The sequence below is a fragment of the Terrapene carolina genome, unplaced genomic scaffold, assembly GCF_002925995.2.
Source record: "Terrapene carolina triunguis isolate 2854851 unplaced genomic scaffold, T_m_triunguis-2.0 Scaffold262, whole genome shotgun sequence".
In the NCBI taxonomy this organism is placed as follows: Eukaryota; Metazoa; Chordata; order Testudines; family Emydidae; genus Terrapene; species Terrapene triunguis.
This window is the reverse complement of record NW_020664613.1, coordinates 4,629,111-4,643,021: the sequence shown is the minus strand read 5'-3', so window position 1 is coordinate 4,643,021 and position 13,911 is coordinate 4,629,111. Positions and strand designations below refer to the sequence as shown.

Here is a 13,911-nt window from a genome sequence, read left to right as displayed (position 1 = left end):
CCAGAACATGTAAAAGGAGTCCCCCATCCATAGGAAATGAATGATGGATTTAATTGTTGATGGAGAAATCAAATAAGTACTCTAGATGGTATTAATATGATCTTAAAATAGTGGGAAAGTTTTCTTTTATGACATTGACAGAGAGGCAATGATTTTGAGTAATGCAGGTTGATGGGGAGAGGCTTTAAGATTAAATAAGTGCTATATAAAGGCTTGTCAGAATGAATTCTAATATGCTATGAGACATTTTGCATATTTAAGAGTATGCAAAATGTCTTGTACCACACTGGAATTCATTTTGACAAGGCTTTATATAGCATTTATTTATGCTTGTACTCTAAGGGAAAAGGGATAATGCTTGCTACTCTTTGAATGGAAGTAACAAAAGGTAATGCTTATTGATTTGTTTCCCTCTTATAACAAAAACGAAAAACAAAAAAACAAAACCACAACACAAAAAATAAAATAAAAGCAATCAAAAGTGGAAGCTTGTTTAATATTGCTCTACCATCATCCTGAAAGGCATAATAATTTGAGTTACACATCTGAACTGATTGGAGTTACAGAATCATATCTCCTTTTTGCATTTAACAATATATACAATATAAAATAAATACATTTACACAAATGGACATTGGTTGGAGCACACGGTATGATACACATCACAAAAATATACAGTTGATTGCTTTACAGATGTGAAGCCCATCTACAGCTATAGACATGGTTATTTTACTACTGGCTATTATGCAACTCCTGGATTATTATAAGCAGTTTAATTTTTTTTGTCCTTTTGCGATCTTTGCACGATACGATTGCCATAAAATGTTTTCCTAGGCAGGTAAACAGAGACGCTTAAATAATTAAAATACAATCACCAACACCCATTTTCTCTTCTATAAGAAAAATAGCAGTTTTAATTTTTTATATCTTTTTTTATGTTATCATTTAAATGCAAAATAGTGGAATAAATACAACAATCTGATCTGATTGAAACAAATGTGTAACTTCTGGGAGTCACACAATCATATTGCTTTAAATAAGAAAAAAATAAAAAAAATGAAGCAAAAAATAGAAATTAAATCATTATGGCTAAACAGACACCTTTTGAAATTTTCCCAACACTTCACATTAAGTAAGTGGTCTTGAAAGAACTCTCCTCCAGCTAGGTTTTGGATGAACATTATTATAAAGCCTGTGCAGTTCTTTTAGCCATATTTCGGTTAAAGTTTTTACAGTCTTGAGATACTTGTTCTTTTGCAGCTCTAAAAAATTACTAAAAATGAAAACTAATGTTTGCACCGTGTGCCTTTAACACATCTCCATTTTTTGTGTGTTTTTGTATTTTTAGTTGATTGGCTTTTGACCCTGAAGCCCAAGTTCTTTAATGTGATACAGCAAAAACAATATTTATATTATATATTTATATATATATACTGTAATTGAACAGTAGTAACTTAAACCCTGCACAAACTATCTGGAAAATAAACTTTTTTATTTTTGCACTCTTACATATATAAATAATCTTATAGAATCAGCACCTTTTTTCCCAGGAGTTGTATTTTTTTTTGTCATTTTTAAAAGGGATGTGCCAATTTCTGAACTTCTATCACAGCTATAAATTTCAAGTTATTGACCATCTGAATGAATTGCTAATGATGATTTATCTAGAATCACACTACAGTCACTTCTCTACTGAGAAAACACAATCTACAATATAGTCCCATATAGCTAATGATAGATACACAGTATTTTCTAGCACAAGGCTGATGCACCATCAGCCTACTGTATTTGTTTAAAGCACACAAAGTAGCAATAGTTTTGGAAACTTGTCCGCACCAAAAAAGTTTTGCAACAACACAGAGCGAGTTAATAACAACATCTGAGAGATGATTGAATAAAAGCTATATTTACAGCATTTAAAAATTAGACTTATCTATAATCTTGAAATATTCAAAGTTTTATTTCTAAGCTATACATTGGTATTCTATAATAAACTATTACAGAAATTATCCCTTGTTTTGAAAATATTATGATTTCAATGTGTATCTGTTCATAATGAGTACTTGTTTGGAGTTTTGATCTCTTAATTATTACTAGGAAGAACCTTATTACCAGTAAGGAATAGAATATACTACTGTAATCTCCTGAGGAATTGTACATCCAATATTGTCTCTAATTCTACCCTGTGTCTATAAGCACACACCACAAGAATCCAAACACCACAAGAAGAACAAGACAACAGTCTTTGAATGCAACATAAAAATTCAGAAAAGCACAGCAAACATGAAACACTGAAAAGCTGAACTACATTTCTTTTGTTTGTTAGGATTACAATTTTAATTACATCTGTGTACATAGAATAAGGATGTTCACATAGTACAGGGAGCAGCTACTAACACTGGTACATTGGTATAGCATTTGATGGAGGTTATTGTTTATTGGTTATTTAGCGACTGTAGTTTTCTGGGGGCATCTAATTGGCTTATACATTAGATTACACCTCTTAACAGTCTTGAAACTGACTGACTTTCATGCTGTGACAATACTGGTTGAAAAGCACATATATTGATTTAGCTACTTGTTAAAAATTGCAATTTACAAAATAAAGTCTAAATTAATAAAGTGTAGAAGTGTTAAATTCTTGAATTTGGTCAGAAGTCTACTACTCTGATTTCTTAATTTTGCAAACATTGGCATTTGCCGTATTGCCTCTAAGCTAGTATTGGTTCACAGGTCTTCGTGTGAGAATGTTATAATTTTGCAAGTAACAGGCAGTATCTCATTCATTTACAACTGAATCAGTTAGAAATCATGTAGCAACTGTACATTTGTACAGTCACGCTCTCTTACCATCTTTATAGATTTGTACTTGACATTAGACTACTCAGATATACTGTAGGTGTAATCTAATCCTTTGTGTCAGTGAACATTTAGTTAGAAACTGGAGCTCATGTTAAGAAACTGGATGTTTTGGACCAGACTGGCACACAACATAAATTGCATCCGTGATAATATGCACCTTCCCTTCAACTATTGCTTTAGTAAGATAAATTCCCACATTAATAAATGGCTGAAAAGTGGTAAAGCTGGTACAAAAAAATCTCCATTAGTAAGAAGAAACAAAACATTTAAAAAAATCTTCCTTCAGGATTCATTTGTCCTTCATTATTGTTCATCACTGTTCAAGCCAGCACAAAAATGCAGTATTTTCTCTCTCTCTTTAGTATTGCATGAATGAATAAAGCTTAAACTATTCCCTGAAAAAGTTACATTGTAGCTAACCTAAGAAATATCTGGAAGACTTGAAAAAACAATTAAGGAATCAAATGGCTGTAACTGATCTAGATGGAAAATGCAATGATAAGAAGCAGCCGATGCATCGTTGCTTAGTTGTCTAATTAGAGACTGCTCCTATGAAATCTAATACTGCATTCAGTCAGTTCGTCGTGTTGTACTGTACTGCAAGGTATGATGGTTCTTTCTTTGATTCCTTTGTCACTGGGGACATTATAGTTCATAATAAGTTCACTGGCATCCATATTATGGATTTCCATCCTTTGGCAGGCCTGGCTTCCATCTCTCTTCAATTAGAGACCTCTTTTAAAAAGTTCAGCAGCAAAGGGGGGAAAAAAGGAAAAGGAAGAAATAAAAGAACAGAAAAGGAAAACAGAGAAAAGGAAAAAGGAAAACTGCATCAGATAGACACAGAAAAAAGAGTTGAAAGCTGCTTCACAGTCTTGCTGCTAAATATCAGTGCAGTCATTTTTTTCCTTAATTAAACACTAAGTTTCTTTGCCATTATTATCCTGTTTATTTTCCCTTTTTTTCAACGAGCATGATGGGAAGGCCCATGATGCTTTAGTCAGACCTTGGCCTCCAGCATTTCCAAAAAAAGTTTGTGCATGGGGACTTTGCCTTCCAGTTTGATGTTGTAGAAATGCTGCACGGCCTTAGTGGAGGTTTGCCTCAGAAGTGGGAGAGTCATCAGCATCTTGCCAGCTCGGCGTGGGTCTTCCATATGCTGCCCAGCCTCGTAATCCTGTAGAGCCTCATGTAAGACATCTTGAAGTTTCTGAACTGCTTCAACATCTTCTATGTGCATTGAGTCTACGAAACAAAAGAGCGACATCAGTTTTCAGTTCAGTGTGCCAGAATGTTGAATTACAGTGTAACGGCTCTAGACTGTAACTTGCACTGTAGTAAGTAACCGTACCATAATTATTGATGTATTTGCATGGATTTACATAGTATTTTCCATATTGTTTTAGGGATAAGCTGGATAATTATCCACTTATTTCTATATTGACCTTCAGGAAAATATTTGGGTCTCCTTATGTAATTATACACATGGAATTGCCATCTGTAAAGGTGCTAAATTTATGTATATAAAAAAAAAAAAAAGTTAAAAACTATCTATGCAACTACACAAATAATTTTATATAGTCATTTTCTAGCTACACAGACATTATAGTAATGAAAGGGCAGAGCCCCTCTGTCACAGCCCATATTGCTAGGTCTGCAAGAACGACTCCCTTCAAAAAGTGTGGCACCAATCCATGGCAATCTCCATGGTTACAGACCGAGATGCCATTGATCAGAAAAACAGAGCCATTGGTCTGTCGCACTGGCTGACACAAAGAATATGTGTGTGTGCATGTGACTTCTTCTTTCCTCCCTCTTGGGCTAGCAAGGAAATTTCCCTCTCAGCCAGTCATCCTTACATAGATTCTAATGAAGTGGTTCTCAAACTGTGGTCTGCAGAACACATACGGGTGGCACTTGGAGCTGTCTCTGCCTCGTAACACTGACATATCCTGCTAGATGTAGCCCGCCCAGAAAGTTTGGATCCTATAGAGTTACTTCTGCCAATTAAACCTTTAAAAAAAATCAACAACCCAAATGCCTCTCTGCATCTTGCCTGGCTACTCTATATCTATCTTTGCCAGCTGTTATCAGATTTGAATAGGAGATCTAACCAAAACACATAGGAGGAACCAAACTGAACTGCCAAGTGACCTGGAAAGATTTGAGCAGTGAAAGCTGCAGGCAACAAAGGGAGATTCAGTCCAAACAAATGTAAAGCCCCAAACAGCACAGATACAAAGCAAGGAGATGTAATCAAGAAACCAAAGCATTACAACAAAATGGGTGTATTTTAAATTTATAGTCCTAATCCTCTGACTATTTCCTTTAACTATAAATACCGCAGGAAAGGTCAGAGATAAATAATGGGAGCTTTGGGGTGGGGGGAAGGGGAAGCTGGTCCACGAAAGAAGTGGTTCAGAGTATGTAAAGGTGAGAGAACCTAATATGTTATCCTGAGGGCAATGATAGGCATTGGGTACATCATTTGCAATTGATTATCCTTCCCTAGAAGTCAAAAAGTCATTCTCCTAAATTGCCTGGATATGGTTTCTGAAATGAAATTTGTTACATAATAATAATAAAATAATAATTTCCCATTCTTTTTGTCTGTGTTAGCTCTTAGTTGCTTTCTTATATCTTCTAACAGGATTGAAACTTAAGGCAACTCAATACTTAGCACAGGGACCTAATAGCCACTTTTTCTCCCTTGCTACCCAGCAGCTGGGAGATGAAGGGGGGAAGAAATGGTTTTTTTTCTGTAACATGTATCAACACCACCATCGCCAGAGGACTTATGGGAGGTTGATCTGGGACACCCCCTAACTCTCTGAGGTAGAATGAGTGGCGTTGCCAGGGCTTCTAACCCGAAGTATGGTAGGCCTTAGTGTGCAAGCATTCTTTGATTATATGGGGAGACCAGTTGGATCTCCAGGACAGTTGTCAAAAGTGTGGTGAAAGAAAGGGTAGCCATCGACACTCCCCTCCAGTTACCAACACATAGATGGGTGCATCATCTTAAGAGAGCTTGATAAAATACCACAGCCTTATACACTATTTATCATGAGGGTTAACTCAATCAAATTGTGGCCTTGTTGCCTATTCAGTTAGAGAATGGACCACATGTAACACTACGGCAGATGGGTGCACACTCAAGGAAATCAGTGAAGTTGTGCAAACTTACACTAGGGTTGATTGTGGGGTAGTGAGTCCATGGCATTATAAGAGTATTTCCTCAAGAGACCCATTAAATATAAAACCCATTTTCATAGCATTGTAGTTTTGATTTTAATTTTTGACTATTTAGCAAAGCTCTTTTTTCAGATGGAACAATGATTAAGTGAAACTTCTTCCTGTAGCCAAAATACACTTATATAATTATTTCTTCTGTTGTATTAAGCAGCATCACATACCTGATGGCTGACACAGCACCTGATTTGTCAGTTTTATCCTACAGAAAATAACAGTCTATCAGGTTGTGTGCCATGAGTTTAATTTTTGCAACTCTTACCTATCAAAGTAATTTTTGTTGAAGCATGTGGCTCCATTAGCTTTAATTGGACTATTTGTTTGAGTAAAAGTTACTCAAGTGAGTAACAATTACAGGATTAGGCCCAGGAACCTGAACTACAATCCTAGAGATAAGATACATATTTCCTACTAATTCATGTTTTCTCAGATAATTTCAGCATGTGGGAAATACACCTCTTACTAAAAAGACAGTGTGAAAAAAACACTACACACACAGGTAAATAAGAGGTTAACAAAGAAACGTTAATGTTCCATCTTGAAAGAAAGCTGCAAACTGAAAAAAAAAGTTATAGCTCTTGCTCTGAAACAGACAATTATATACAAGTTTGGATCATTTAGCACGTATTACTGATTCTGATGACAGTTTATCTGTTAATTACACATACTGGAGTCCTATGGGGGTTTTACATGTTTAATAATTCTAGGTCTCAGAGAATACATGGCCTAAGAAGCATGCAGTTAGACATATTATGCACACACTGCTGAGATTAGATACCGTGCACCAAGGTAGTCAGGTCTAAAAAAATTAAAAGGGAAAAACTAAAACCAAGTATATAAAGGAGGGAGTTAGGATTAAAAAATTTAAAAAGGAAAAATCAGTAACATTTTAGCACTGTTCCCATCACCCAAATCTGCCTTTTTTGCTACTTTTGTAACAACTTCAACTTTCACCTCTTTAGTATTAGTATAGAACCAGTTAGTTAATACTATTTACCTGGGACAATGAAAGGTAAATCCCTGAGTATAGAACAACACACACACACACACACACACACACACACACACAGGTTCTGATCTTAATTATACTGGTGTAAACATGGAGTACTCTACTGAATTGAACATTCATAAACAAACACTTCTTGATCATCCACTGGACTCTATTTAAAGTGATTTCTTTGCAAACATTTACACTGCATTTCAAAAGCCAGGTTCTCTGCTGTGCCAAGTTTCTAATTACAGATCCCTGATTCTCTGGTTGGGTTTGGGCTTCCTAATGGAGTTTTAGAGCAATGTGGGGGCTGCTCTAAACTCTGCTGGCTAATAACAATCCCCAAGGAAATGTCCATCAACCATGGATTGCTAAATCGCAGTGTATGCAGACTATGCCCCACCATGCCCTCTGCCAGGGCTATGCTTAGGGGCTGGTGTAGGAGCTGGGTATTCTGGCTCTGTGCCAGCTGAGAGCTCTTCCATGTCAGAGAAATTCAGCTTGCCAAATCTGTCTGTTCTCCAGCCAACAGAGGAGCAAAAAGAGGCCATAACATTCTAGAAATTGGCACTAAATGTTTGCCAATTTCTACCCTCTACAAAATTGTCCAGATTATTCCTAACTGGGTAGCTCTATGCAGCAGATGTGAAGTTTGAATTTCAAAGGGATGGGTGGCAGTCTGCATTGATATATGGGTTTTGTAATATTTTCCTCAGAGGAGTGGAAGACTTTCATTGAAATCAATGGTGATCCTGTAGATCTGTAACAGTCCAGCTCAGATTAAATTCTGGCCATATGACTTTATGAATGCATGCTGCCTGTACATTTTTTCCCTCACACTGAATTTGATTATGAGAAGAAAAAAAAAACACAGACAGAAAAAATGAAGGTGGAAAGCGAATCAGAATCTGTGACATGACATAGCTGTTACACCCCAGGTTCTCAAACTTTTTCACAGTGTGGACTACATCTTAAGAGAGGGATTGTCTTGCGGCTCCCCTCCTTTCCCATCGGTGATCATATAGCATCCCTGGGGTACACAGAGCAATTGCTTACATGGAAAAGTAATAGTCGCAATGTATTTTTTGCTGTCTTTTAAATCAATTTGGCAGTGGGAAACAAAGTGACCAGCCAACTCTCCAAGGGCCACCTGCGTGTACTCTGCAGACAGCCAGTGGTTCATGGGCCAGAGTTTGGGCAGCTGTGCCTTGGGAGATATAGCAGTATGTCACAGGAAATGAGGTGAGAACAAATAGTAGCGAGAGATGTTCACAAACAGCTATTAAGATTTCTTTAAATTCTTTGATTTAGCTTGAAAGATTTTAAAATGATTTAATTGAATTACTATAATTTAACTTCCCATTTAGAGAAAAGATTCAAAATCATTTCAGCTTTACTCATCCTAGAGTCTGCTAACACTTAAATGCAAACTCACTAAATCTGTGCTGTTTAATTAGACCATGATTCAGCTGGCAGACTGCTCAGGAAAATATTAATCTCGATTAAGATCCTTCTTCATGTTCCAGCCTTGCTGTTTGGCTCTATGTCTCGTTCCTGGTATTAAATTAATGTAGATCTTAATCAGGCTGGCATTTGTTTCCGGAAATAAGGAAAATGGTCCAGAATGTTGCACTGGCCCCGCAAAAGTAAAAAGAAATAGCTTCAATAAATATAAAGTGGCAGATACAGAAACTACAACTGAATCCAGAAACAGATTAATTTATCGTTGACAAACCCTGTCTATGCTAGTGTGATGGTGAGGTCAATAAGAACTATTATAATTTAAGGGAACACAGAGGCTATGTAGAGACCCAGAAAGGCTTAATATATCAGATAACATCTAACTATTTATTATGTTAAGTATAAACATTTTAAATGCTCTACCTGTGCCAGGTAAATGAACTTGTGAAAATAAGATTAGAAAAATAATTTTCCTAGTAGACCCCCCTTGGACATCTTACAATTACCATTCCAAAGGGAAATGGTAGAAATCTACATCCAGATGTGAAATCCTTTCAAACCAGTGCCTAGAGTAACAATTAAATTAAACAGGGACATGAGGATGTGTTGTCATTCAGAAGTATGCAGATTTTGATCTTAAATGACCTGCAAAAAAGCAGCACAGATTGGTGAGGGTGAAGATTTGTACAGCCAGGCACAGGAACTCATTGATACTATGTCAAACACTATGTGCTACTCAGAGCAAGAGATTTCAGTGCTGAAGTGGTGAAAGAGGTTGTTGATCAGATTGTTGCAATGAAAGAAGGTAAAATCAACAAATTAGGACATCGACTCATTGAGCTCTGCTTTGAGAATCATCTTATCCTTGCAAATGCTTTGTTTCCCCATCACAGCAAGGGAAAATACAATTGGACCTCTTTTGATCAGCTCCACGGAAACCTGATTGATTATATCATTGTGCAGAAAAGAGAGAAAACTAGATCTCTCACCTGAGAAAAACACTACAAAATCCAGATATCAACTCAGATTACCATCTACCTTGTTTAAAATTCAGGCTTCATTTCAAATGCAGAAAACAAACATCTGGTCACCCAGGAATAATCCGAGACACACCACAGAGCATGGAAACTAGCAAATGTTTGGCATGAACCTAAAATGAGGGGAAAGAGACCACTCTAAAATGGTACTTTGTACTGTTTATGTATTTAATATCACTAGGAAGAAAACATGGAAGAGATGAAACACATGGACCTCAAATGAAGCATTGCCTCTATTTTTGAAATGCAGAAATCTAAAGCAAGAAAATAGTAGAATGAATAAAGCAACAGGGATTATGCAGCAGTGAGCAGAAAAGTTCAGATGCTCACAAGACATGATACAGAAGAAAACATCAACAAGTAGGGGGAGAAACTTGACTGAAAGCAACCACCGGGCTATACTGATGGTTCTGTATAAGTAATTCACAAGTCAAAAATGGATACAATCAAGTTAAGCAGTTGTAAGATCCTGACAGAATTTGATGAGATCAAGAACAAGTAGAACAGTAATTAGAGTGCTTTTAATGCAACTCTAGATAGCACAATCTAAATTTGGATTATGTCTCAAATAAAATGAATTTGGTGGCCTGACTCTTTTCTCTAACTGGAATTAATGAACCAAAACAATATTGCACAAATCCCCACAATTTGCAGTATCTACTGAGGGGTGCGCTGTTCTGAAACTGAAAAATTACTGCATGTTGGGATTGAAATGCATGATAGAGTTGCACGGGGAAACTTGCAAACTTTGCTAAGTGCTTGCCCACTGCATTATTTATATTTCATTTCATGAGTACTGTTACTCAAAAAAAAGTAATATAGCCCCAAAAATGTAAAAAAGAAAGTTTTTTTTTTTTTAAAGTTGAAAGAGATTCTTTATAATCATTAAACAAACTATATTCCTGGTTTGTTTATCTGGCCTCTTCTGATAAAAATCTTCATAATTAAGACTTAAAGGAAAGCACTTTAACACATGCTTCAGTCCATCCTTATTTAGGATTTAAACCTGTGCTTAATTTTTAGTATTAAGCACCCTTCCTGAATAAAGATGATTTCCTGAGTCTGAGGCCTGAGGCTGGATATAGGAATGTAGACAAGTAGAATACTTTCTGCAGCTAAAGTGATTGGGCAAAAATGGTCTGAAGATAGGATTATATCTGATTATAACATTGGGAAGCAGAATTTATCAGCCAGAATATACAAGGGAAATTAAAGAGAAACAAATGAAGAAGTTCTGGTACCTCACGAAGGACAGCTAGGGCATGTATAACAAGCAGAGAGAAAAAAGAATTTAAATCAACACAGAGGTAGTCGGGAATGCACTGATCTGGCCTACTTTTAAGTAGAGACAAGAAAGCTGAATTCTCAAGACAGTTTACATGCGGCCCAGATAACGCTGACTCAGACTCGTGGGGTTCAGGCTCCACGGCTGAAAAATTGCTGTGTAGACTTTCAGGCTTGGGCTGGAGCCCATGTTCTGGGACCCTGAACTTCTACACAGCAATGTCTAGCCTAGGGTGACCAGACAGCAAGTGTGAAAAATCGGGACAGGGGGTGGGGGGGATAATAGGAGCCTATACAAGAAAAAGACCCACAAATCAGGAATGTCCCTATAAAATCAGGACATCTGGTCACCCTAGTTTAACCCCCACAGCCCAAGCCCCGTGAACTCAAGTCAGCTGATCTGGGCCAGCCGCAGCAGGGTTTTGATCCCGATATAGATGTACCCTTGATGTACAGTGGAGAGAATATTTTAAAGATGGTGACAGTGTTACACACAGAGTGTAAAAATGAATTCAAGAAATACTTTAATTCATGGTAATTAAGGTGTGTGTGGGGATTTATGGTGTCATGAAAAAAACAATACGTTTAAGATTAAAATAAATTTTAAAAGGGGGAAAATTGTCTTTTCTTTTACCTACATTCCAAAAGGAAGCACAGGGTCAGGACAATGAATAAATAGACGGGACATCTACCAAGGAGAGATACAAAGCATCCGGAGAAGGGGTGATTGCAAGACTGAGTAATAGGACAAGATATTAAAAAAAAGACAAAGCTGCATGGATAACATCAAGGGTCCTATTCTTCCACTGCAGGATACAAATAATGGTTTTAATAACCAATGAGAGTTCCTTGTACTCTGCAGTGGAAAAATAGGCTGGATATAAGCATTTCTATTTCTGCTACTGTGGTTAATATAGTTGCTTTGTAGTCAGTTGATCTGGGTTTGCTTCCTGGCCAATATACCTGCCTCTTGGCAGAGGAATCATAGTCCGAAGAAGTGGGCTGTAGCCCACGAAAGCTTATGCTCTAATAAATTTGTTAGTCTCTAAGGTGCCACAAGTACTCCTGTTCTTCTTCCAATGAAGGCATTGGACTGGGAGTAAGGAACTCGGGGTTCCATTCCCAGTGCTGCCATAGGATTGGGCAAGCCACTTCACCTTTTTGTACCTCAGTTTCCTAATCTGTAAAATGGGGATAATGCCTGCCTACTTCATAATGATATGAAGAAAAACTCATTAACATACATGAGGTGCTCGGACACTAGACTGAAGTGCCAGAGAAAAGTCTATTAAATAACAAAATTCTAGCAAATGGTGGCAAACATGGACATCTTGTCTACAAATTGTGAATGGCACCGAGATGAGAACATGGAAGACGAACTGGAGGCAGAAAAGGCATTCATGTATCAGGAAACGCTTACTATACTAGCAATTTTCAATATGTTTTTTAAAGTGGTGTCCCACAAATTTTGGTATTTTTATTAGCAAAAGAAATACTAGTATAGTAACAATGACATAAATACAGATTTTATATGTTTCCTCCAAACTAATTTCAATATTAATGGAAATAATAATACAACGGACAAAATAAAACTACAAAAGATGGCATCACTAGAAATTAGATATAGCCTGCTACAGTATACCATATAGCTATAGTCAAAATTGGGCATAAAAGAAGATATATTCAATGGAATAGGAAATTTATATTGTTCTTCCAATTAACTTTTACATGGGAACACTATTTAACACTAACAAGCCTCTGCTCAGAGTATGTAATTTAGGTGAAGATAAAGTTTGATAAGTTAAATCCTAGTTATGAGCAAAATTTGCCACTGGCATAAGTGGGTGTGTAACTTCATTGATATCAACATTTGTCTGTGTTATGATGTATAACAGACTCCCTGATTCTCTCTCTCTCTCTCTCTTTGGGGTGGGGGGGATTTAAAGAGCTCTTCTTTAGAGCTAGATCAAGTAGGAGAACAGTGATCATGATGGGGAGCAGAAAAGGTCCCTCTGCTGCCTCTGAAATGGAGCAACTATGCACCCAGTGCTGAGATATAGGGGCAAATTTTCAACAGAGCTCAGATTTTTCAGGGCTCAAATCTCATTTAGGCACCTAAATAAGGGCCAGCTTTTCAATCCCTGCTGAACCCTTTAGAAAAGCTGGCCACTTACTTTGGTGCTTAAATGGGAGCTGAGCTGTTCTGGAAAAGTCTGACCCCATTGTGGATGCTGAGCTTTTTTGAAAATTCTGGCCTGAAGGTACAGTCTAGTTGAGGTTGTTACTGGTTAAGCAATTCCAAAAAACTGCTCTCCTGGATCTTTCTATTTGGTATTAATCAATACACAAAAGCACATCATGCTACCACATGGTCACCTTTTACGTGTGTGTGTGCACAAGTAACTCTGTGTATATACACTCTGACACATGGTACAAACATTTCATCTCTCCTAACATCTGAGAAACTAATTGGAACATGAATATTTTGGAAAATGTTCACAGTTATTTTTCTATGTGAGTAAACAAAGTGCTCATCGGTGCCAGATTGTTTCCACTGAGCAGTGTACAGTTGAACACAGGGAATTTTCTTGCAGTCATTTTGAGGTACCTGTCCATCTTTATGTGTGCTTGGAAGGAAGGAAGGAAGGAAGGGAACAATGATATCGATAGGACAACCATTAATAGTAAATCTCTTCTCTGGTATTAAAGCATAAAGAGTGCATTAATTATTATTGAATCAAGCCAGATGTTTAAAACTAAGCTGTTAATTTAGATGAATGTCATATCAAGCACTGCAGGTCAAAAAAGAATTACTGAAATCATGACTGTAAACATGCTGAACTGTGTGTACAAAATGTGAAAACATTTATGCTGTTATGTAGATAAATTATAGACTCTTCCCAGACTTTATATGCATTCTGTTTTTACCAATACTTATAAAAGATTGTTCTTTAAATGAGAAGTACAGACATAGTATGATGTCTAGGGAATTGTAGAAGCAGAACTATAATGGTCATTCAAAAGTGA

The 13,911-nt window shown here is 36.8% G+C and overlaps 1 protein-coding gene across 3 annotated transcripts in view; it reads right to left on the bottom strand.

Annotated features, from left to right (window-relative positions):
• Window positions 1-497: 497 nt before the first annotated feature.
• Window positions 498-13,911, bottom strand: part of ESRRG (estrogen related receptor gamma) — a 451,270-nt gene continuing 437,856 nt past the window's right edge. For all 3 annotated transcript variants that reach the window (XM_026657685.1, XM_026657686.1, XM_026657684.1), the window contains exon 7: window positions 498-4,107. In XM_026657685.1, coding sequence (XP_026513470.1) covers window positions 3,863-4,107 — 245 coding nt within the window. In that variant the 3' untranslated portion in view covers window positions 498-3,862. The remainder of the gene's footprint in view (window positions 4,108-13,911) is intronic.